We start from the raw sequence: 21,549 nt of genomic DNA, 5'->3' as shown, positions 1-21,549 counted from the left end.
ATTTATTTGTCCTAAAGGCTCCCGAAGGTAGACTATCTTCATCTGTACATTTTACATGTTTACCAATTGCAGTCTTCTGAACCATGGGATCCTAAATGTGTTCCTAAATGTTTTTTCTAACGTGTTTAATTGTGTAATCCTCTCTACAAGCGGCCACCTGGGTTTTGAGGCCCATCACCTTCCAACCTATTGATCTTTTATAAATGTGTTTATTTTATTAATTTATTCGTTGTCCAGATGCCAGAACGAGACAGGGGCCCCAAAAGTGATGCCTATGCCGCCCACCGCGGCGGAGAAAGGGCCCGGGGCGCGCCACGCCCTGCAGAGCGCCATCAACCCCATGACAGGAGGTTTGCAGATGATGGAGACAGGGGCCGGGGCGACGTGAGGAGAGGAGAGTCGCCCGGACGGAAGGAGACGGCGAGGGCCGCCTCCGCGGGACCCCCCGCCCACGGAGACGGCCGCCACCCGGGTGCGGGGCCCTCCGGAGGGTGGTGAGAGAGGGTTTCTCTAACCGTGGGGTGGAGGGGACTGTTCCTGGCGACCTTCATTGTAAGGCCGTCATGTTCGCCTCGGCTCATTATTTCTCACATGACGTGCCGCCTGATGGGAAAACAAATCAAAGTAACACCAGTGTTAGGAATGCACAGTAGTGGAGTAAATAAAAAGTACAGGTATTTGCTTTGAAATGAAGTGGAGTTAAAGTCAAACGTCTCTGGAGACTGAATATACTTCAGCGAGTACAGATACATGCAAAATGTACTTCAGCGCAACGGCTTCCTAATTGTTCCAGTGTGAGAGTGTTTTGCGTTGCGTTCAGTGCGCGTCATGCACCAGGATCTGATCGCCCTCCGGATCAGCCGATCGAGATGAGCGTGTGCATCGATACAGTAAAACGTGTTCTCCTTCCTACGCAAGCATTAAAGTTGCTTTCTTTGCAGGTACACGGAGGCGCCCACATTTTCCTCTGAAGGAGAGCGTCACAGCGTTCAACACAGACAAGCTCTTTACAACCTCCGATACATCTTAACCTCCAGAGGCAAGTTATTCTTTTTTTTTTTTTTTTTTTGTATGAGTTATTCTGTTAAATGTAATCGGAAGTTAAAGACACAGGCGTTATCAGAACTGTTTTGATTTCGGCAGGGTAACAATATGATGTAGGGACTGGGAATGCGTCCATATTTTGTTCAGTAGTGACATCTATGATTGTGTTTCTAAGCCGTCTCTTTGTTGCTCCGCCCCAGGACTCTGCCAGGTGATGGAAGTGTTTGTGAATCTGCTGATAGTCATCTGTGCGGGCGTGCCATACAGCAACTTGGGGGGCTACCGAGACCTGGCCAGCCTGGGGGGCCTGTACCACTACTACTACGGCGGAGCCAACGCCTTCACGGGGGCCGACGCCGACAGGGTGAAGGAGCTGGATCGGCTGTTTCACGAGCTCAAAAGGCCTCCGTACGTCTTCACCATGGCCTGCGGCGGGGCCCTGATGGCCTACGCCTGCGTCATGCTCGCCCTGGGGGTCTTCAGGGTGCCGTACCGCTGGCCCCCCGTCCTGCTCGGAGAGGCACTGGCGAACCTCCTGATCGGCCTGGGCTACGTTCCCGCTTTGGCCTTCTACTTCCTCAAGCTCCAGGACACCTACAACAACTCCATCTGCAAAGAGCGAGAGCAGATGTACGCGGATAAAGGCCACCAGGGCTTCAAATGCCAGTTCCACGGGGCGGATATCGCAGCGGGGCTCTTCGGGGTTCTGGGAGTTATTGTTTTTGTCTTTGGCGCCGTATTGGCCGTCAAAGCTTTCAGATCGGTGCGTGAGTTAAAGAGAGAATTACAGTAGGACGGTCATTTTTTAGGTAAATCATTATTCTACGATTGAGCAAAAGAACAAAAGGAGTGAAGAGTTGAAACCTGTGCACCTTTTATATAATGTATTTTTGTATGCCTTTCTTTATTATAGGTTTTTTATATATATTATAGCTATTCTTAGAACTTCGATTGTTTACATAAATTGGCCTTATTTACGTTTTTAGTTTACATTTTTGGAGAGTACTCTTCAGTCTATCTGTGGTTAAAAGATACTCTGAGGTCAGCTCTATTCTTAACCCTAATGGCAGGAGGGCTTTGCTGTATTTTAGTTTCATTAATTTCTCACCAAAAGCTTATGTCATCTGGTTATAAATACTGGTTAAGATTACCAAGATGTAAGACTGTACCCTAGAAGAGCCAGTAAATATACTGTTATTTGTGTATTGACTTGGCATAATGACAAAGGCTGCACCTTTGATGAATAAGTTTAAATAATCTCTCACCATATGTTTACCAGATTTCATGATGCTGAGTAACTGTGAATTCAGTTAAATGTCTTGTCATTGCTTGAGGATACTAGTAGCGCGTGGTTTTGCTCCAATTTCAGATAAATGACAAAAGTGTAAATATATCCTAAATAATTTTGGCTCACCAAAAAAATGCAAAAAGGACAATTAAACATGTTTTTCACAGTATAATGTTTTATTGCTACTTGGCTTAAGGTTAATTACAAATACAGCCTTCCACTTAAAACTAGTCATAGCAGCATCTTAAATAAACACCATCTCCAAGCCACAAATTCAATGGAGTATAGCTCGTACAGTACAACAAAAGTGCTCATTTTATTCATACATAATAAACAAAAAAGGAAATCTAAAACTATGAACACTAAACATCATTTTAGCAGTATTGTGCATGCTAAAATAACATGAAAATGTTAATGATAGATATGTCCAATCTTTTACAAAGACATTCCATTTTGTGTGCAATGTATTTTATATCGGTCTATGTATGACATGCTTTTCAACAGTATCATAGTAATTAGTACCTTTAATTTGAGGACTCTAATAGGAGACGTTTTGCCACATATACCCTATCATTTGAAATCCTGTAGTGGTGAAGGAAATATAAACCTGCGTTAAACAATGAAGTACAAAAATAAATATCAGCTTCTTGGCATTGAGATAAAATATTTGAGCATTTCTAAAAAATAATGTACAGAAAGGAACGGTGAGATTAAATAATGGTTACTTTGGTCACATGTTAAACTGGATTGGTTTCCTGCCCCGGGAATTACAGAGATTCAGTTTGTTACACACAACATGCAGACGTACTGTCGGTGTGTGGTTCGCCTCGTTACACACACACAAACCCACACACACACACAAACCCACATGTGCACCACATTTTACATACACGTACAGATATCATGTCGCCAGATGAGAATCATTCAGAGAAGAGAATCATACACAGAAAATACAGAACCTCTCTCCCGGCAGATGATGAATGTTATCCATGACTCCTCACTAATTCACTACAGAATTAAAGGGAATACTCCAGGGCCGTCCTCCCCCTGGCTGTATCTACACATACAGGCATATATGTACAGGCACATGGATTCCTATATTGAAAACAGTATTCTTGATATATATACCTCTGGAAAGTGAGTAAACGTTTGATCCTGTACAGCATGGCAGACACGGGACGCAGAAAGTGAGATTGGCTTGAATTTAAAAAAACATAAATCACAACCTGCTGTAGATGTGGAGGCAGTGCTCTGATTGGCCGATGCTCTTCTGGTTGCAGATGACTCGTCTCCACTTGACGTGTTGGATTTTGCAGTGTAGTGTAATGCGGGTCTGACTTGGCGAAGTAGGACTCGACTAGGATGACAACACATCTTAGAATCGAAAGTAGAAAAAAAAAAAAGAAAGAAAAAGGACCAGACAAACCGGTAAAAGAATAAAACAATGCACTTATTACTTTTTTTTTTCCGCAAAGATGAACACAGCATCAATTAATATAAATTCTTCTGAAACCTTAATAAATAGATCTTTCTTGTTTTAGGTAAGGTGGAGGGGAAGGGGATGCACAAGGTACAGCTGATAGTTTGCATATTTTCATGAGGGAATTCACAACATGAGTTGTGGGCCATAAAAGTTCACATTTAAGTCAGTCTCACTTTACCAAAAGTTGACAAGAGAAACGAAACGCCATGTGTGCGCAAATATTTTTCAAGATGTGCGACTGTTTGTTTTGTACCCTGTGTAGAAGATTCAGATTCTGTTCTTGTCACAATCAGAACATCACAACTTGCATAATATCGGACTCCCCATCAGAGATCTGATCCTCAAAGTAGTTGCAAGCAAATGACCGACGTGCTGTCCTGATTGTTGAATTTTGTATTATTCTGTTACAAATCCCAGATATATTAATCCTAAAAGTCAACAGCCGGAATGACAGTGTCCTATTTTTCACGTTTTTGGATATGTATTTAATTTTTTCCATTCATCACCACCTCCACCAGTATATCAAAAACAATATACAAACTAGTGACAAATCTCTTCATCTCCTGAAAGTTACTCCATTGTACCATAAAACAGCTTTTGCAAAAGATCCTCGTTTTACAGAATTGCTCCATGGAGATCAAAAAGTACTGTATCTTACTTCTTAGACGCCATAATAAGGCACAATGGAAAACAATGACAACGTCAAGGTTACTGTAGTGTGTCCATCCGGTGCCGCTGACAGGTTTTTTCCTTCGTATTCTGATGCACTGTAAGCTCAAGCAGTTATCGAGCAAAAAAATAGCAATACAAATGACAAGAATCATGCATTATTTTGAAAAAACCCAGTTAGGAAATATTGCACTTTACATCAGTTCAACTATTTTAGTAGAAAAACTTAGATGCAGTTCTTGACAGTTATGTCAGAATGTAATCGTCATGATATGTTGTCATGGTAACCCAAGGTAGCCTTTGAAATGTGTTCCCAGATCAGGCCGCTAAATTTAGAAATTTGATTCAAGTAATATCAAATGAAATTAATCAAAATATTTAAATTTGAAAAAAGCCTTTTCCGTATCGTAAAGTTCACCCGGGTGCAAATGGACAAATTATACATCAGCGCATTTGACCTCACTTTCTATTGGCTACATTCTCTTTGAAAGGACATATGTTGGTGAAAGAGAAACAAAAATGGCCCAAACTCCAATCATAAGAGTCTATGTGCATTATAAGAAATATAGATAATACAAAGTGCATTGAAGAGTGTTAAAACATTACAGGAACGTACGTTTGGGAGAGAAAATTTACAAGGCTTCAAGACTGATTTCACCAATCATTCCTCCTTCGATGTTGCTAAGAGACGTAAGCTGAGAGCATCAGGTAATCGAAACAAGGGGCATTTTGAAATAAATGCAACATAACTGGCCGTAAGGAAATGTTGAAAGGTCTCACTATTATACATCAGCTGTATAATAACAGCACAACACTCATTCATTAATATATCAGGGAATTTAGATATCTTAAGCATTTATAATCAACAAACCTTGGCATTCTTTGAGCCGTAGTGACCAAGTTTTCACAAGTGGGCTGTGAAGCAATGTATGAATTCAAGTTTAAACTGAAAAAAGGTAAATGATAATTGAACCACAACTGTAGGTTCATGTTTAATCATTTCCATTAAAAAGGGAAATATAGTTGGCCACACATTCTGAGATGACTCAACTATAAAAAGGACAACAATAACTCTTAAATTGAACTCAACAGTTTTTGCTCTCCTACGTATGATCATATCATCTATGTGAATAATGGAAATGAGAATAATCACAATTGAATCGATAATCAAATCGAATGATCACAATACATACAGCTTCCACATGATTTTCACAATGACAAGTCTTACAATGACAAGCCAGATCATGGGCTCGTGGAAAGTGAGGTGTCGGATAGTTGAACAGGAAAGAGACATTTGTTATTCAAAGTTGGGTCCAAAAAAGTACAGCTGAGCCTGACGGTCTGGGTATATATTAGTAATTACAAATGGCAAACTTTGGTGCATAGCATCCTCAGAAGGAAACAACAATGTTGTTCTGAATGGGTAAGGGTGGCTCCAGGACGCTGAATTACACTATTGATTCTCCTTGATGTCGTGAGCCTCATTGGACAAAACCAAGTGGTGATGGATGAGCCCCCTTCATTGTCAAATTGACCCTCCTGTAAAATAGCATTCAGGGACATGGCAGAAATGTAGAATGGCTGAATCTTTTTGCTGTTAATTGTTTGCAGTATTATTTCTTCCTTCCACAACCTCTGAGTTAGGCTTCTAGATTTGTGGTCTAATGGATAATTCCATCATATTATATGTGCCAGTAGCATTGATGCCAACAATTCAAGCACACTCGGGCACAAATTCACAAAAGGATTGCACGGCTTTTGTGACCGCTAAACTTGCGCAAATAACACATAAAGCAACCATCTAATTCACAAAGCACCCACAAACAGTGAAATGCACCGCTAGCTGCGCTATGCATATGAAAGCCCAAAGTGCCATGATTTGCCTCTATTTTAACACGGTTTACTTTATAACGCCGCTTTTTACGTTTCAAAAGCTGTAAAAAACGCATTTCCACTCAGCAGCAAATCTTCATGGGCGTGTTTGCGCTGTCACAACATTAGCGAAATAGATAGCGGGTGCAACTGATGGCAATTCATGGTGCTATTAGCGCCGCAATCCATTCTTTGTGAATTCGCCCCTCACAGTGCTACACAGCAATGAACTGTCTGCAAGTTGGCTGTCATTGGGGTTCTTCAACTGAATCTGATATTGTCGACGATACCTTTCGGAATGATTATACACTTAAACAGAAGTTGAAAGCATTAAAAAAAAAAAAAAAAAAATCTGTCAAGGGCTTCAATGTACATTACTGTATCAGCATAGGTACTGTTTGACTGAACGAGACCAGGCAGGAGAAGCCCTGGATGGAGCACTCAGCTGGACAGCAGATGAGATCGGATGTAGGGACACAGGAAAAGAGAAGCAGCTTTAGCAGTGGGAGTCTACTTGGGACAGAGCCACTCCCCCAAATACTATGAATACTCTTTTCCTCAAAACAGATGGGTTTTGAGGGAGCTCAGTGCTGAGTCATCTGCAGTAGGCACTTCTTTTTTTTTTTTTTTTTTTTTAACCTTTGAGTCGCAGGGCTTCTTTCCATGCATCCACTTGGGATACCTAAAAGATCACCTATCAATTGCCCAGAACTCTATTTGTACACACCTCATGGATTGCTGACTTTCCAAGTAAAGGGAAATGTTGCTGACATTTTTTGCAATGTTTAACATGCAAAGTGCTGCAGTTCAGGTCAGAGCTATTCTGCCCAATCACAACCAGCCGTTTTTTCATGTCATTCATGAGGTGCGGTGTGTTCTGTCTTGCTCTTCTCTCAGATACTGATAAGACTGTTCCACTAGATTCAGACTCGACCTCTCTCATGATGATGGTTGCCCTTATGTACGGCAAGGATCCTCTGTATCTTCCTTGTAGTCATTGAAAGTCTAAGTTGCAACTTGGGCTGGAGAATCTCACTGGTACATATCTTCTTTGCTTTCTTGGCACGACACGGTCACAGGTTGGCCCCGAGGTGGGCCCCAAGGAATTGCTGTGCTTTGGCCTTGACCTTCTACAATGCTGTATCATAGACCTCCTGCTGCATCATAGGAGCAAGGTTTGCAGGGGTCAGGTCCTGCCGCTGCAGCATGGGAGCAGGAGGGTGCGGATAATCCCATATCGGGTCTCGAATGATAGGGGGTGGGGCTAGGACTGGTGGGCCTGGGACTAAGGCTGAAATTTGGCCTTTCAGCTGCTCTCTAACATCCTGCTCCAAACTGGGGGGCACAATTAGCTGGTCCTCAGGGTCCTGTTGTGCTGGGGCAGTGAAGTAGCCAGACTTCTTCTTGGGAGCCTCCAGGGCCACCTCTATGAGATTATGACTGTCCTCAGGCGCTACCACGGAGCCATTTGATAGCTTCTTTCCAAAGAGGCTAGAGGTGGAGGGGGACTTCTTTAGGTCCGAAATTTCTCTCCCACAAACAGCAAGCAGACAGCCGTTAGTAGCCGATACCACCACGCTGTTCTGTCGGCGAATCTTCCCAGCTGAGTAGTGAGGGCCCCGTTTTTCAGAATCTAAATCTTTGGGGCTTTCAGGGGCTCCTGAGCGGAGCTGGAAAGCACAACAGTGAATGTCCACCTCAACCTCTAGCTTGCTGCCATTGGAGATCACACCTTCTAGTGGAGCTTCGTCATCACTGTCCAGTCCATTGTCAGAACGGTGACTAGAAAACACAGCACAGGAGGGCTGTCGCTGGAACAACATTGGGTGTGCCCCTGGCCCAGCGGAACCTGGTACCATGACTCCACAGGGCATTGCAGCAGGGTGCAAGCTACAGCGTCTCTCTGGACGTGAGGCAGGACCTGAGGACAGCTGCTCATCAGAGGCAGTGGAGCCCGCTTCACTGCCCACCTCCGAGGCTGACGCCTCACTGCTGAACTCAGACACAACACCGCTGCTGGAAGAAGGGGTGACTGGGTCACTAGGGCCGGGGATCACTGTGATAGGCAAAGTCAGTGGAAGGGGGGTCCGTGTTTCACTCTCCGGCTCACAGGTGCAACTGTCCTCAGCGATATGCAGCGACACCACCAAGGCCCCAATGTTGTCCCTGCAGCCATAGCTCTGAGCCAACGTGCACAGCTTCTTGGCAGCAGCACGAGGGTCCCGCACAGCCTGAACGGTGCACACCGCCTCCTGGTAAGAGACCCTTTCAAAGAGCGCTCGGTTCCCAAGTATCAGGAACTCATCCCGGGAGCAGAGGGGCTCGGTGTGTACCCAGGGCTTTGGCGACACCCAAGGAGACAGATAAGAGCAACCCAGCAGGCGAGAGCAGCATGTCACCCCGCTCACCTTGTCATCCTGCAAGACAGAAAGACTAGCTCACCTGGTGTTCAGCGCAACGACCAGTAGCTCAGCATGTTATAATACAAAACACACCCTATATTAGTCCTTAAAATCAAACTCTGCCTCAATGATTCATATGAACACAATGTGCATATATGAGTTGTACATTACCTCTGTAATAATGGCTTTGCTGCTCTTGACTCTCTCCATTTCCTCAGTACAATTTTCCAGGTTGAAGACCTTAGAGAGCGCTAGAGGCTGGCCATTCCGGCACAGCACTGCTTGGCAGCTTCCTACATTAGCCACAGTCAGGCTTAAGTAGCCCCCCGCCTCCGAAGGCTCATGGTGAATGTAGCAGAGTAGAGCTGATGCACCCAGTTTCTGGCCAGCCATGCCCAGTTTCCTTTACCATATAAAAACACAAAGCTACTAATGAAAAACTCCACACATCAAGACCTCAGCAAGAGTGCAACATAAAGTCTCACTAAAGTGGTAGTGTAATACGAATCAGTCAGTGTTTTACAGTATATAACCCTACCTGTGTGAGGTGAGGAAGGTGTTGCACATGTACACACTGTCCACATTGGAGTGCTGTAGTTCCTCTAATAGTACATCTCCCATGGTGCATTGCAACAGGCGAGGTACTTCCTCATTGCGGTCTCCGTCAAAGATGCCATAAGCAGCCACGGTGCCATCACCAAACCGGTCGACAGCCAGCACAGACACACACAATCTGGGTCCAACAAAAGAAAAGGATTGTCTGGTGTGGAGATGGGATGGTTTGAGAAGCCACACCTGACCTGGATCCAGGTGATTGGGTCAGGGTGGCTGCATACCCGTTTCTCATTGGTTGGGCTAACGAGCAACAGGTTAAAACCCCTATCTTCACACTCACTCAGGATAGGAGCCCGTGTCATGATATGTTCTATCTGCTCCTGGGATAATTCCAGCTAGCCCACTCCCCACAATAAACTGGTGAGTACAACCCACCGTCTTCTGTGTCTCTGTGCTGGGGGGCCCTGAAAACATCACTTGGGTGGCGTGTGGTGGCGAAACTGCCATACTGGCACCTGAACAGGGACTCTCTGGCACAGGGAAGGGGCACAGAAGGGCTGTCCGAAGACGCCCAGGAGCAGATAGAAAATGTCATGACACAGGCTCCTATCCTGAGTGAGTGTGAAAATGGGGGTTTTAACATGTTGCCCGTTAGCCCAACCAATGAGCAACAGGTATGCAGCCACCCTCACCCAATCACCTAGATCCAGGTCAGGTGTGGCTGCTCAAACCATTCCATCTCCACACCACAGATTGCATAATTTTGATATTCAGGGACGCTTCCATATACTGCTATTACTTACACACAGAAAACTAAGAACATTGATGATACATATTTCCTTTAAAAAGTGTGATCGTACTTACTTGTTCCTTTGACCACTCATCTCAGAAAAACCATGGTTCCATCGGTTGGAGGTTCCAACTGAGTCTCCTGCCGTAACGGCTGACTTATGGTCCAATTTTAGGGTGGTGATATGGCTAGAATAAGTGCGTTTGGGGGAAATGCAGAATTAAATACCATTTTCTCAGCTTCTTTCTATATAACTGTAACTCATTTAACATATCAAATGACTGACGCGTATAATATAAAATGTGTTTCATTATTTGTGAGACAGTATATTTTAACCTGAAGCCGACTTTAGTCTTACTCTGGATTATTTTCTTTCAAATGCATTAAATGGTAAATGGGGTACATTTACAGTATGGCGCTTTTCTAGTCATACAACTCAAAGCGCTTTACAGTGCATACCTCACATTCACCCATTCACACACACATTAATGACTCAGTCTTAATGATTCAATTCAACAAACTCGAAAAACATGAACTACTGAACTATCACTATTATTAGAAGAAACAACATGCCATCAAAATGCCAGTCAGAACACTGCAATTTGATACTCTGAGTAACACGGTTATTATCAAAGGGCGCGCACACACACACACACACACACACACACACACACACACACACACACACACACACACACACACACACACACACACACACACACACACACACACACACACACACACACACACACACACACACACACACACTTTTCATAGCAGGGGTCGAAATTAAAAACTGAAATAAACTGATTTATTGTGGCTTACCTAAAGAGGTTTAGGGTTTTGTTCTCCAGCATCAAGCTGTTGTTTCCTGTCAGGTCCATCTCATGAAGCGTCGGCGGCAGAGAGTCGGGGAGCAGGATCTCTGTCAGCTGGTTGCCACTCAGGTCCACCACCTACACAAACACATTCATTAACTTATTCATTCATTTATATGCATGAACAAAGGGCGGTTGGTTGGAAATTAAAACAGGGTCTGACCTTGATCTCCGGCAGGTTGAGGATCTCTGGGAAGACGCTGATGTGGTTGGAGTGTGCTGTGAGCGTCTGGAGCCTCTTGCAGCTGGACACGGTGGACGGGATGGTCTTCAGCTTGTTGCCGCTGAGATTCAGCTCCTCCAGCAGCTCCAGCTTACTTAATTTACTAAAAATAAACCAATGAACATGAAGACAGACCGCGGAGAACAGCCAGAGCTATATAGAGATATATTAGGACCAATGAATGCTGTTACGTTAAAGTGGAAATGCATCGAGTGCGCGTTGCGCGCACCAAATAAAATTATCTTACGGATTACCACTTCAACTCATTCAACTAGATATTGTCATTCACTGATGTGTGAGCGTGGGTACAGCACCTGGCAGGGAAGGAGAGGAGCTGGTTGTAGGCGATGTGAAGGATCTTCAGATTCTGGTGTCCTACCAACAGAGAACCACAGTTCTCATTCAGCTTGTTCCCTGTTAGATAGAGTTCCTGGAGTGTGCTGAGGCTCTCCTCTGATTGGCTGCTGGGAGGAATCGTCTCCAGGGAATTGGCTGACACGTTCAAGTATTTTAAGCTGGGAAGCAGAGAGGAGAACATAGAAATGAGGGGGTGACTCAGTACTAAAATATTTCGTACAATGTGATAACAATTTCACCCTAGATGATGGTAAAATTAAATTACTGAAATTGCATCAAGTTTTAGTAGTTTCCTTAAACTAAAAAAAAATATATGTGACTCAATAATGTTTCAGATATCACAAGATTACATGAGTTAAAAAAAAAAATAACTTTTATTTAATGTTAAATCATTGTAGCATGACTCAACTTTTAATTCAAGTTCAAGTCTAGTTGATATCATTCACAGAAAGCAGCCATTGAACCCTATACAGCAACCAGATTGAACCAGAACATATGACATATTTTTACCCTTGTTTAGCCTTGAGTAGAGCAAATCTAAGAGCACGGTGTTCACCATAATAAGAAACACCCATTGGACAATAAGCAGTGAGCATAATCTAACTAACATCTAAGCATTAACGATAGTAAAATACATGAGCGCACTTAAAGTGCTAATGGGCGCTCTGTGCATAAATCTCATGTTACATCCTAAACAAGTTCCATGATCCACAACCTGGACATCACACTCACTGCACTATCCCACCCAGGGCTATGATGGAATCGTATCATGAAAGAGGGATGCAATATTTAAGGTTTAGATCTGAGGTTGTAAAAGCAGCCATAAGGAGTTGACAGAAATGGGAACGAGAGAAGAACGAAGAGGGGAGAGGGAGCGACTCACTTCAAGGCCTTGGAGAAGAGGCTGTCGGGAAGCTGGAGGAGCTTGTTGTGCTGGAGGTCCAGGGCTTCCAAGGGGACGTGGTCAAGGAGGTCAGGCACTCTCTGCAAACGATTGTTCCCCACGAGCAGCTTCCTCAGGCTCATACTGTTGAGTATTCTTTCCGATTTAGAAAGAAAAACAAGCAACCGGTATCAGCTTCCATTAGGGACTCCTCCACTCACTCACACAGAGGAGGGTTTTAAGTTGTGGTTGGGGGCACATTGCCCCAATTATCAACCAAACCTCGGCCGAAATATGAAAAACAAAAATAATTCAGCCCACATTAACTTTGCTTTAAGTAAGAATGGACTTAAAACACAAATTTGCATCCAGAAGCAATCATATTTAATATTCTTCTTTTGAATCTTGCATTCGAAACCGTCTGCATTTGTAAATTCCTTCGAAGCAAATGTGAATAACCAACTAAATGTTCCACCTGTAAAACACTCGCTCAAACACGCATTGTCATTTTTATTTACATGTTAATCTGTGTTCACAGACCCCACGTGCCAACTGAAGGCCGGGTGAGTGAAAACAAAACTGCATATCTCTGGTACGTTATATAACTTTGATTTGTCGGCGTGTCTCTCCTGAGATATGAGATAGAGTCCAACAAGCTCTCCAGACCGCTGGCTCCATCAGATTAACGCATCGACTCTCGAGCTTCTTCTGCTTTCTAAATCAACGTCGAAACCTGTTTGAGTAGCAGCGAGCCGGGAAACCACGAGCAGGAAATTGGTGAGATTGAAAGATATGACTTCACCTGCTTTTGACACTGTTCTCTTTCGACACTTTGTTCGTCGGTTGCAGAATGACTGCAAATGCTTGAGTTGGCTATGATTGATGAGCCGTCGGAGCTGCTCACTTTGCAAGAAATTACTTGCCACATTACGTCTTCATCATCATCTCACCATGCATTTCAGAGTCAGGTGAATTGGCGATTCAAAGTCTTTTGGGAATCTACAATGAATAACCATCATACACCCCCACCGCTGGCTAGACATGAAACTCTGTGATGGGGAAACGTACCTGGAAGGAAGTTCTGACAGGAAGTTGTGTGTCATATCCAACACCTCAATCTTTTTGCTGTCGCAGACCCAGTCTGGAAGGTACTCCAACAGGTTCCTGTCATCACACACACACACACACACACACACACACACACACACACACACACACACACACACACACACACACACACACACACACACACACACACACACACACACACACACACACACACACACACAGTGGGTAAAGTACTGTAAAGTTTCTGGGCTAGGAATGCTAATTTCCCACAGTGCCGATGTCCGTCTTGCTCTATGACAGTGCTTGCTGTGATGGATTCCTGTGATTATTGTATCTGTCGAGGTATTTCGAGAATGAATACGGGACCAAGGGTATTAAGACGACAGGTAAGGATGTGTTCTGAGGTTTTTTCTACTTCACAGGGAACAAAAGCTTCACCATTTCCCCAGGAGTAGAGGTTGGAATCCTGGCTGGGAAGTCTAGGACTGCCTGGACCATAATGTTTAAAAGATGCTCTCAAGTGTCTAGTGTTAAGAAGGCGCCAAGGTCGCTACACCCTCCCTCCCCCCCGGACATTCTTTTCACACCATGACTCTGCCTGCAAGTTCCTGCTGCTCTGAGAGGAATTGTCTCATATCTTTTAAGTTCAATCCAAGGGTACTCTGCAGACTGGTAGAAGAGCCAAACTTAAGACTGTAGGCGTGTGACGCTGTTGTAGACACAACACAACACAACAACATTGTGATGTCTTACCAAGATAGCAAAGGTAAAAAAAAAAAAATTCTAAAAAATAACCCAAAATCCAAAACGACATCCCCTGATATCAACACTCATTGGTCAAAATTCAGCATTCGGGCAGAATAAATATTGTGAATAATTATTATATAATTCTAGTAGAAGTAGTAGTTGTAGTAGTAATATATATTTTTTTAGAATTGTTTACACACTAAAATTGGAACATGAAACGCAATTACTGAAACCCATGTACCAAATCCCTGAACCAAGTCAGCCAAAAGATGGGATGGGAACAGAACATTATTGGCCACCGTGGCATTGCGAATGTCCCCGGACGGCGCTGAGGGAATATCTCCATGTGCGCAGCCTTTAGCCAGCCAGCCTTGGTCCCTGCAACACCCTGGAGACACGATATGGCTTCCCCATTCCAGCCGAGCAGAGGGATGGACCAGAGCAGCCCAATTATGTTGTCATCTGGGATAACGTGAGTTTCCACCACTCTGGTTCATTGACCACCCACAATTTATTGTTCTTTACCTCCAACCATATTCCCCATTCCTAAACTCAATTGGAAAGCTTTTTTCGGCATGGCGATGGAAGGTCTATGAGTGCCAATCCCCTTGCACTCATGCCTCTTCTCCAGGCAATGGAGGATACATGTGGTGAAGTTGATGTGGGGGCTTTTCGGCGGCTGGATTAGTCACTCCAGAAGATTTTTTCCCCCATTGTTTAGCCAGGGAGAATATCCCTTATGATGTAGATGAGGTGCGGTGGCCAGATCAAAATAGGAGATAGAAATTAGGCTGCACCCTAATTTCTTTTTGCATTTGTTTTTGTCTTATTGTGTTTAAAGGAAAAAATATTGAATGTTTTTCCTGGTGGGTATGTAAAAGTGTTCTAAAATACTGCATTTTGGAACAATTGTAAATAAAAATGTTTTAAACTTAACAAGCTTAAGCTCGTCTTTTATTGTCACACACACACACACACCACATACATTATGTGCAGCTACAGCGGCCAACACTCACATCGAGGCTTGTCCTTCCTCCAGGGGGCAGGCCATGAGCGGTGGGCAGCTTGCTGCGCCCGGGGAACAAATTCAGCGTCCATCGCTGGTCAGACGATGTTTCTTGTGCACGTTTTTAGTCAGGGTTCTTATATGTTGTATGGAGGAAGCCCCATGTGAGCACAGGGAGAACATACAACTCCACACAGAAAGGCCCCTAATCAGGAGATAACCCACCGGAGCGCGGTGTCAACAGCGCCACAGGTAGGAATAGAACCCAGGACCTTCTTGCTGTGAGTCAGCAGTGCTATTATGTGCACTGTGCCACCGTGCACATAATGTTTTGTTACTGTATTGCATTTGTGTATGTGTAGATAGATAGATAGAATCAGAATCAGAAATACTTTAATAATCCCAGGAGGAAATTACTTTAGGTAGATAGGTATACTAAAACCTACTGATAGGATATTCATAGTAGTGTTTTGTGTCGAGCACATGAGTATATTGTTGGTTGGTTCTATTCATATGATGTCACGTGTGTGTCATTTTGATGCAAAAAAAAACATTATGGAAAGAGATAAAACAGTTTTGAATGCTAGTGTTTGCTTTTGCGAGAGAATGTAGAGTTTTGCTTTTTATGTTTGTGGTTTTGTGTTTAGAGTTTTGGGTAAATGAGCCCAAGATTCAGAAAATATGTGTAAACATTTGTAAAAAAAACGAACACAAAAAATAGATAACAATAATAGTAAAACTCACCGTGATAGGTCCATGTGTGTCAGCTGGTTTGGCACTGGGTAGATGTTGATGGCACTCAGTCCTACAGGCAGATTTAAACCCCTGTTAGCATCTAAAGAAATTCACATGCATGTGTAATAATCAAACACGGTACATTATAGGAGGACAGGCGGTAGTACCAGGGACTTAATTTCACTCACTGTTGTTGCCGGCGCACAGTGTCCTCAGGGTGAACCCGCTGAGCGTGAGTGTTCTGATGAGGTTGCGCTGGCAGTGCAGCATCTCCAGGTTGCAGACGGAGCTCAGGTCCAGGGTGGAGAGGCCGTTGTCCCTCAGGTCCAGATGGACGACCTGATTCACTGACTCCAGAGTCTCGCTTTTCACCCAGCGCAGCCCGTTCAGACTGCAGTAACAGGGCGGAATACTCAACGTTACACCCTCCAAAAACATCCTCACTCCTCCCTGAAGCAAAATAAAAACAAACTGGTGTTAAGAGAACGCTGTAGCAGAACAGGGATATTCATTACTGGGTTAAAATGAATATAAAAATCAACATAAAAAAATGTTGGTGTTAATTCTGGTTTCTTATATTTGCCAAAAATCACAAAACAACAGCAATAAAACACAGTTGACAGTGGGATTTGAAGTAGAAGAGATTGCACAAAATAAACAACTATTTTTAAAATGGCCTAGATTCACTACTTATTACACAACCCATGTATTTCACTACTGTAGACAGCAGGGGGTCCGCAGCAAAATTATTATTTCATAGATATTTTTATTTTATAGGTTTAAATATGTTTTTCCACATATACATATTTACCAATATATTTACATTCAGATAAATACTCATACTTAGTGGACTTCATAGCAGTTTGATACAGGTAGAGGTAGCACATACAGCTCAGCCATCATGGTAATTAGTTTTGAATAGAAATGTTAGAAAATATATACATAAACAAAAACAAAGCATGTCTGAGTTTGAGAATAATATGAAACCATGTTCATTTTAGATATTATTTCCTAACACTTAAATACGTAAAATAAAATCCGCAGGTGATGTGACAATAAAGAGAAGAAAATGTCAATGCCATTTTAATCTCATACCTGTCAAGTAGTGCAGCATTATAACACGATAGGTAAAGATCAACAGCCTCCTTCATATGATTTGCACTCATCTAAGCAGCGCCTCTATTTACCTCATACAGATCCATTCAGTTGGTAAGAGCCTCTCAAGTTGAGGCAGATGAAGGACAGGAAAAAAAATGTAGAGAAACACTTAGAGGATGGCAGAAGTTAATGTCGGTCTAGTTTGACATGTAGGAGATGCAAGAGGAATGTTGTTGGTCTTGGAGGGTCAAGCTTTTTCAGTCAGATCATGAATTTGAGCTAAATTGAATAATAAAAACTATTATTTGGTAATATGCCGGTCCTCTTCCCTGTCTCCACTTCACTATGATGTACTGTATAATGCATTACTGGGGAAGTTGTTTTGGGTGTTAATAGCTTAACCCATGTTAACTATGATCCAAAAATATATTACAATTTGAAAGCAAGCATCTGGCCATGGCATGATTTGTAAAGCACAACAAAGAGCAGGAGGAGGGCAGACAAATAAGAGCGCATTTCATCTGAGAATGACCCTCATTCAGATGCTACAGTCACAAATACAGAGCTGGGAAAAGACTGTAAGCCAGACATTTCTTTCCTCGGTTGTATTTGTTTTCTCTGCAAACTCTAGTATTTCTGTATTTATCTTTGAAGCAGGAAGATTGTGTCAATTTATAATCATTGTGTGTGTGTTTCACCTCCTCTGGCAGAATTTCCTGTGTGGTGAAAATGTCCCATTCCTACATCTTAACTCTGATTCCACGCTTCTCGGGGTGTTTGACACGCTTGAGAATCTATATGAAAATCTTCAAGCCGAACGAAAAATTAAACAGACAGACAGACAGACAGACAAATAGATACTTTATTTATCCCCGGAGGGAAATTACAGATTTCCCTATCATAGTATAATTATTGTATTGATTGATAAATGCGCCACATGTAATCGTAGGAGGGAAATGAGAGAGGGCTAGAAAAAGATGAGACAAGTGTTCCAGTGAACGACACGTCAAAATAAACTGCCTCTCTACTCGCAGCTGCTAGTTCCTGGGCTTCTCACCGCAAGTCAACGTTCTTGAGGTGGCTCATCCTGCCCAGCGTGCTCAGCTCCAGGTTCTCCACGCGGTTCCCGGCCATGGCCAGCTTGTCCACGGCGCTCAGCCTGGCCAGCACGGGGGGGATGTGGGGGAAGCTGTTGAAGGAGAGACCCAGGCTGCTGAGCTGCGACAGACCGCCCAGCTCCTCCGGCAGAGAGCTCAAGTGATTTCCATCCAGGGAGAGAGTCTGCACGCTGAAGGACGGGCAAAAGATTGAAAGCCGATGATTTTTTTTTTCCCCCCAATTTGATTTAACTAGGAGGTTCGCATAAGTTCCAAATTAAGTACGGCACGTAGACAGCATGAAAACCAACCGGGTCAAGACGTATGACTGAATCCGGTTGCATAACAATACATCTGGTCCTTATTCGCCCTTCTTCATTCAGGGGATTATTATGGTTAAACTGATTTGAAATCGCAGGCCTTGATAATGAACACAAATCTATTCAGTATATAAAAAAAAAAAAAAAGTCAAGGTCCTACTTCTTATGAAACTATAAGTTTTATGAAACTATACGTTTCATAAGAAATAAAGAATGCGCAAATCTTCATGCTGTGTCACCTTTGAAGGTTGCCGATCTGCACGGGGACGGTGTGAAGGCCGTTGCAGGAGAGGTTCAGCTCCGTAAGCGTGAGGATTTCACACACAGACTCAGGAAAGACGCCCAGGCGGTTGTGCGACAGGTTCAGGCTTTTTAACTGGGAGAACCTGAGGAAGTGGAAAAAAAAAAAAAGTGAATAATGTCAGTATATGCAGCACTGTGGCTGAAAATGAGCCCAAAGCGACGTCTTGATCTGTCTGTAGTTAATCCTGATTAAGTGGGCCATGGAAAAAGTTCTCAAGCCAAAACATAGTTTCATGTACTCTCTGTGCTTCCTCTTGTAGAAGTTAATCGGAAAGTTAATCTTCTCTTCTCTTGTTAATTTGTAAAATAATAAATACAATTAACAGTAACAGTGTGTATTTCCATTAAACAAATAAGAATTCTCGCTTGTGTTTCTAACAAAGGGCTACTTCAGTTCCAGTTTAATTCTTGTCATTTTCACCGGGATAAACTGAGAGTGAGCATGTGGAAAAAAAACAAAACAAAAACCAATCGGAGTAGACAGTCTGCCAGCTCCAGAGCAGAAGTTATGCGTGTGCTTGCAACGTGCTATGAAGCTTTTGACCTTCCAGCTCAGATTATGGTCAGTTTCTGAACTTGACCGGTTCCATAATAATACCTGACAACACAGTGCACTCCCATACCGAGTGGATTGTCTGCTCTACAGAACCACTTGCAAGGCCAGCAGTAAACTAAACTTTATGCAATTTTGTCAGAAAACCAGGGTTCGCACCATGAATGTGAGTGAAAGTATATTCATCACAAATGTCAACTAGAAGATTGGGAATTGTTTAGATTACAGCTTGAAAAGCAGCTGAATGCTATGTAGAAATAGTAGAAAGGGGTACTTCCTTCCTCTTAATTAATACACTGAAATTCATTCATTTAACCTTTACTTAAATTCTTGGGAATACAATTGAGGGTAGCCTCAATTGTAAAAAAAAAAAAAAGCTGAGATAACATTAGGGGGCAATAATTAAATAAAAACAATAGTGTAAGTTAGTGTAGTGAGAAGTAGTAGTGAGTTAGATAGGGTCCGTAGTTCAAATCCAGTATCATCGCAATATAAAGTTGTAAAAGATAAACAGATACCAATGTTTATTACCCCTTTCTGTTCATATCTATCATCAGTAATACATTCGAGCACAGAATGATAGACCGTGTCTAGGGGTTTAAAAGTGGAAGGAGCAGCATTTCCATCTCCATTATCAAACACTGATAGGAAAACTGCTTTAACAATCCTTTTCCTACTAATCAAAGGGAAGCTGGTTCAATTTCGGTAAAATAAACCATTATTTTCTCTCGCAGTTTGCTGGCAAGATTGTCTACATGGTATTAAAATGTAAACTTCTCATCAAGCCAGATACCAAGATATTTATATTCAGTGACTCTCCACTCTCCACAGTGGATATATACACTAACCATTATAATCAATATTTTTGGCTCTAGTAAACAGCAGGAATTTAGCTTGATTTGCATTAGGTACCAGTTTAAAGGGGACCTATTATGCAATAATATTCACTTTTCAGTGCTTGTGCGCATACATTTGGGGCTCTGATGGGCCTAACAACACACAAACTGTGAAAAATGACAACTCAGTCAGTTGTTTGTGAGCCGTCCATTTCAGAAAAAATGCGGTGAAATAAGCCTTTGTGATTTGTGCCTCGGTCGTCCGTCATTTGTGACATATTAGAATTATTACCACCCCTCATCTGAGTAACTTAATAAACAAATCTTTCTAAAGAAATCAGAATTAATACCAGCTGTCTGTCAAGGAACTGCAGACGTAAGTATTTAAAAAATAATTCTGCTGCACAGATTAAAAAAATAATAATAATGTATTGAGACACAGACTGTAGGCTGCGGTGCACGATCCGTTGCGTGTTTCTCCAAACAGAACCAATAAAAATTGTTGTTTTTTTTTTTTAGATGTATTTATTTATTTTATTTTCCGCCGTTTACATGAAACAAAACATTCCCATGTCCAAGAGTCGCGGTGCTGTGTCCATGTCTCCCACAAGCCTGGAGCATGGCGACCAAAGTCGGAATTAACTTTTAAATTTGGCTTCGTAGATCTTATGAGTGAAGATTCTGCAACTGGATTGCTTATTACTCAAATTTGTTCAGAAACAGATTTTGGTGGACTGATAGGGTGAAATCAGTGAAAGTTATGGAGTAAACACAACGAAACCAGGAAGCCATGCTCAAACGCCATTGTCTCACAGAACCCAGTATGTTAGAGGTTTGTTAGAATGGCTCTAATGCATAATCTGAGTGTTATTTTCAGAAAAAAAATTCTAAAACATGTTTTGGGGACCTCAGAGACTTCTATTACCTTGTCTAAAAAGGAGCATAATAGGTCCCTTTTAAGATTGATAAGAGCTTCCAGAAGAGCACCAAAGGAAAGTTGTAAGTTCTCCATGGCCAGTTGTACAGAATCAGTGGAATACACAACATTATGGCTGGACCGGTCATTCATTTTTTGCTGCTGATTGATCATCACCCAATAACCAAATCGATCGGTGTTTTGTTCATGAAAAAGCAGGATGAAGGCAAGTGCAGGGGGGTGGTGCACCTGCCCCTTTGCCCCTCAATGTCCATGGTGCCCTATTTATAAGACATGTTTTTTACTTTTATTTTTTTTTGCGTAAATGGGCATCGAGATTCAATTGGAAACAAAACAGCTGTATTATACTGTATGTGGACTAAAAAGGGGTTCCCCAACCCGACAGACCAATGTTTTAGTCGGATA

The 21,549-nt window shown here is 42.6% G+C and overlaps 2 protein-coding genes across 2 annotated transcripts in view; one reads left to right on the top strand and one right to left on the bottom strand.

Moving 5' to 3' along the window:
- Positions 1 to 237: 237 nt before the first annotated feature.
- Positions 238 to 2,380, top strand: marveld3 (MARVEL domain containing 3; the record flags this gene model as incomplete). Its single annotated transcript, XM_079997259.1, has 3 exons — positions 238 to 494; positions 942 to 1,039; positions 1,245 to 2,380. 3 exons carry the CDS (start codon positions 238 to 240, stop codon positions 1,835 to 1,837), a joined length of 948 nt encoding a protein of 315 aa, XP_079853385.1. The 3' UTR covers positions 1,838 to 2,380.
- A 5,106-nt stretch (positions 2,381 to 7,486) lies between these two features.
- phlpp2 (PH domain and leucine rich repeat protein phosphatase 2) overlaps positions 7,487 to 21,549 on the bottom strand; it is a gene marked incomplete at its 3' end in the record, with an annotated part of 38,860 nt that continues 24,797 nt past the window's right edge. The window contains exons 7-19 of the mRNA XM_079997559.1: positions 18,755 to 18,901; positions 18,156 to 18,386; positions 16,189 to 16,391; positions 16,010 to 16,070; positions 13,513 to 13,608; positions 12,445 to 12,600; positions 11,519 to 11,719; positions 11,145 to 11,307; positions 10,929 to 11,059; positions 10,178 to 10,291; positions 9,297 to 9,491; positions 8,930 to 9,161; positions 7,487 to 8,773 (exon numbers count right to left, since the gene is read on the bottom strand). Of these exons, the coding sequence (XP_079853685.1) occupies positions 7,487 to 8,773; positions 8,930 to 9,161; positions 9,297 to 9,491; positions 10,178 to 10,291; positions 10,929 to 11,059; positions 11,145 to 11,307; positions 11,519 to 11,719; positions 12,445 to 12,600; positions 13,513 to 13,608; positions 16,010 to 16,070; positions 16,189 to 16,391; positions 18,156 to 18,386; positions 18,755 to 18,901 (3,217 nt within the window). The remainder of the gene's footprint in view (positions 8,774 to 8,929; positions 9,162 to 9,296; positions 9,492 to 10,177; positions 10,292 to 10,928; positions 11,060 to 11,144; positions 11,308 to 11,518; positions 11,720 to 12,444; positions 12,601 to 13,512; positions 13,609 to 16,009; positions 16,071 to 16,188; positions 16,392 to 18,155; positions 18,387 to 18,754; positions 18,902 to 21,549) is intronic.

The sequence above is a fragment of the Zeus faber genome (assembly GCF_960531495.2).
Source record: "Zeus faber genome assembly, chromosome: 3".
Lineage (NCBI taxonomy): Eukaryota > Metazoa > Chordata > Actinopteri > Zeiformes > Zeidae > Zeus > Zeus faber.
The sequence above is the reverse complement of the archived record's forward strand: the minus strand, read 5'-3'. Positions and strand labels throughout refer to the sequence as shown.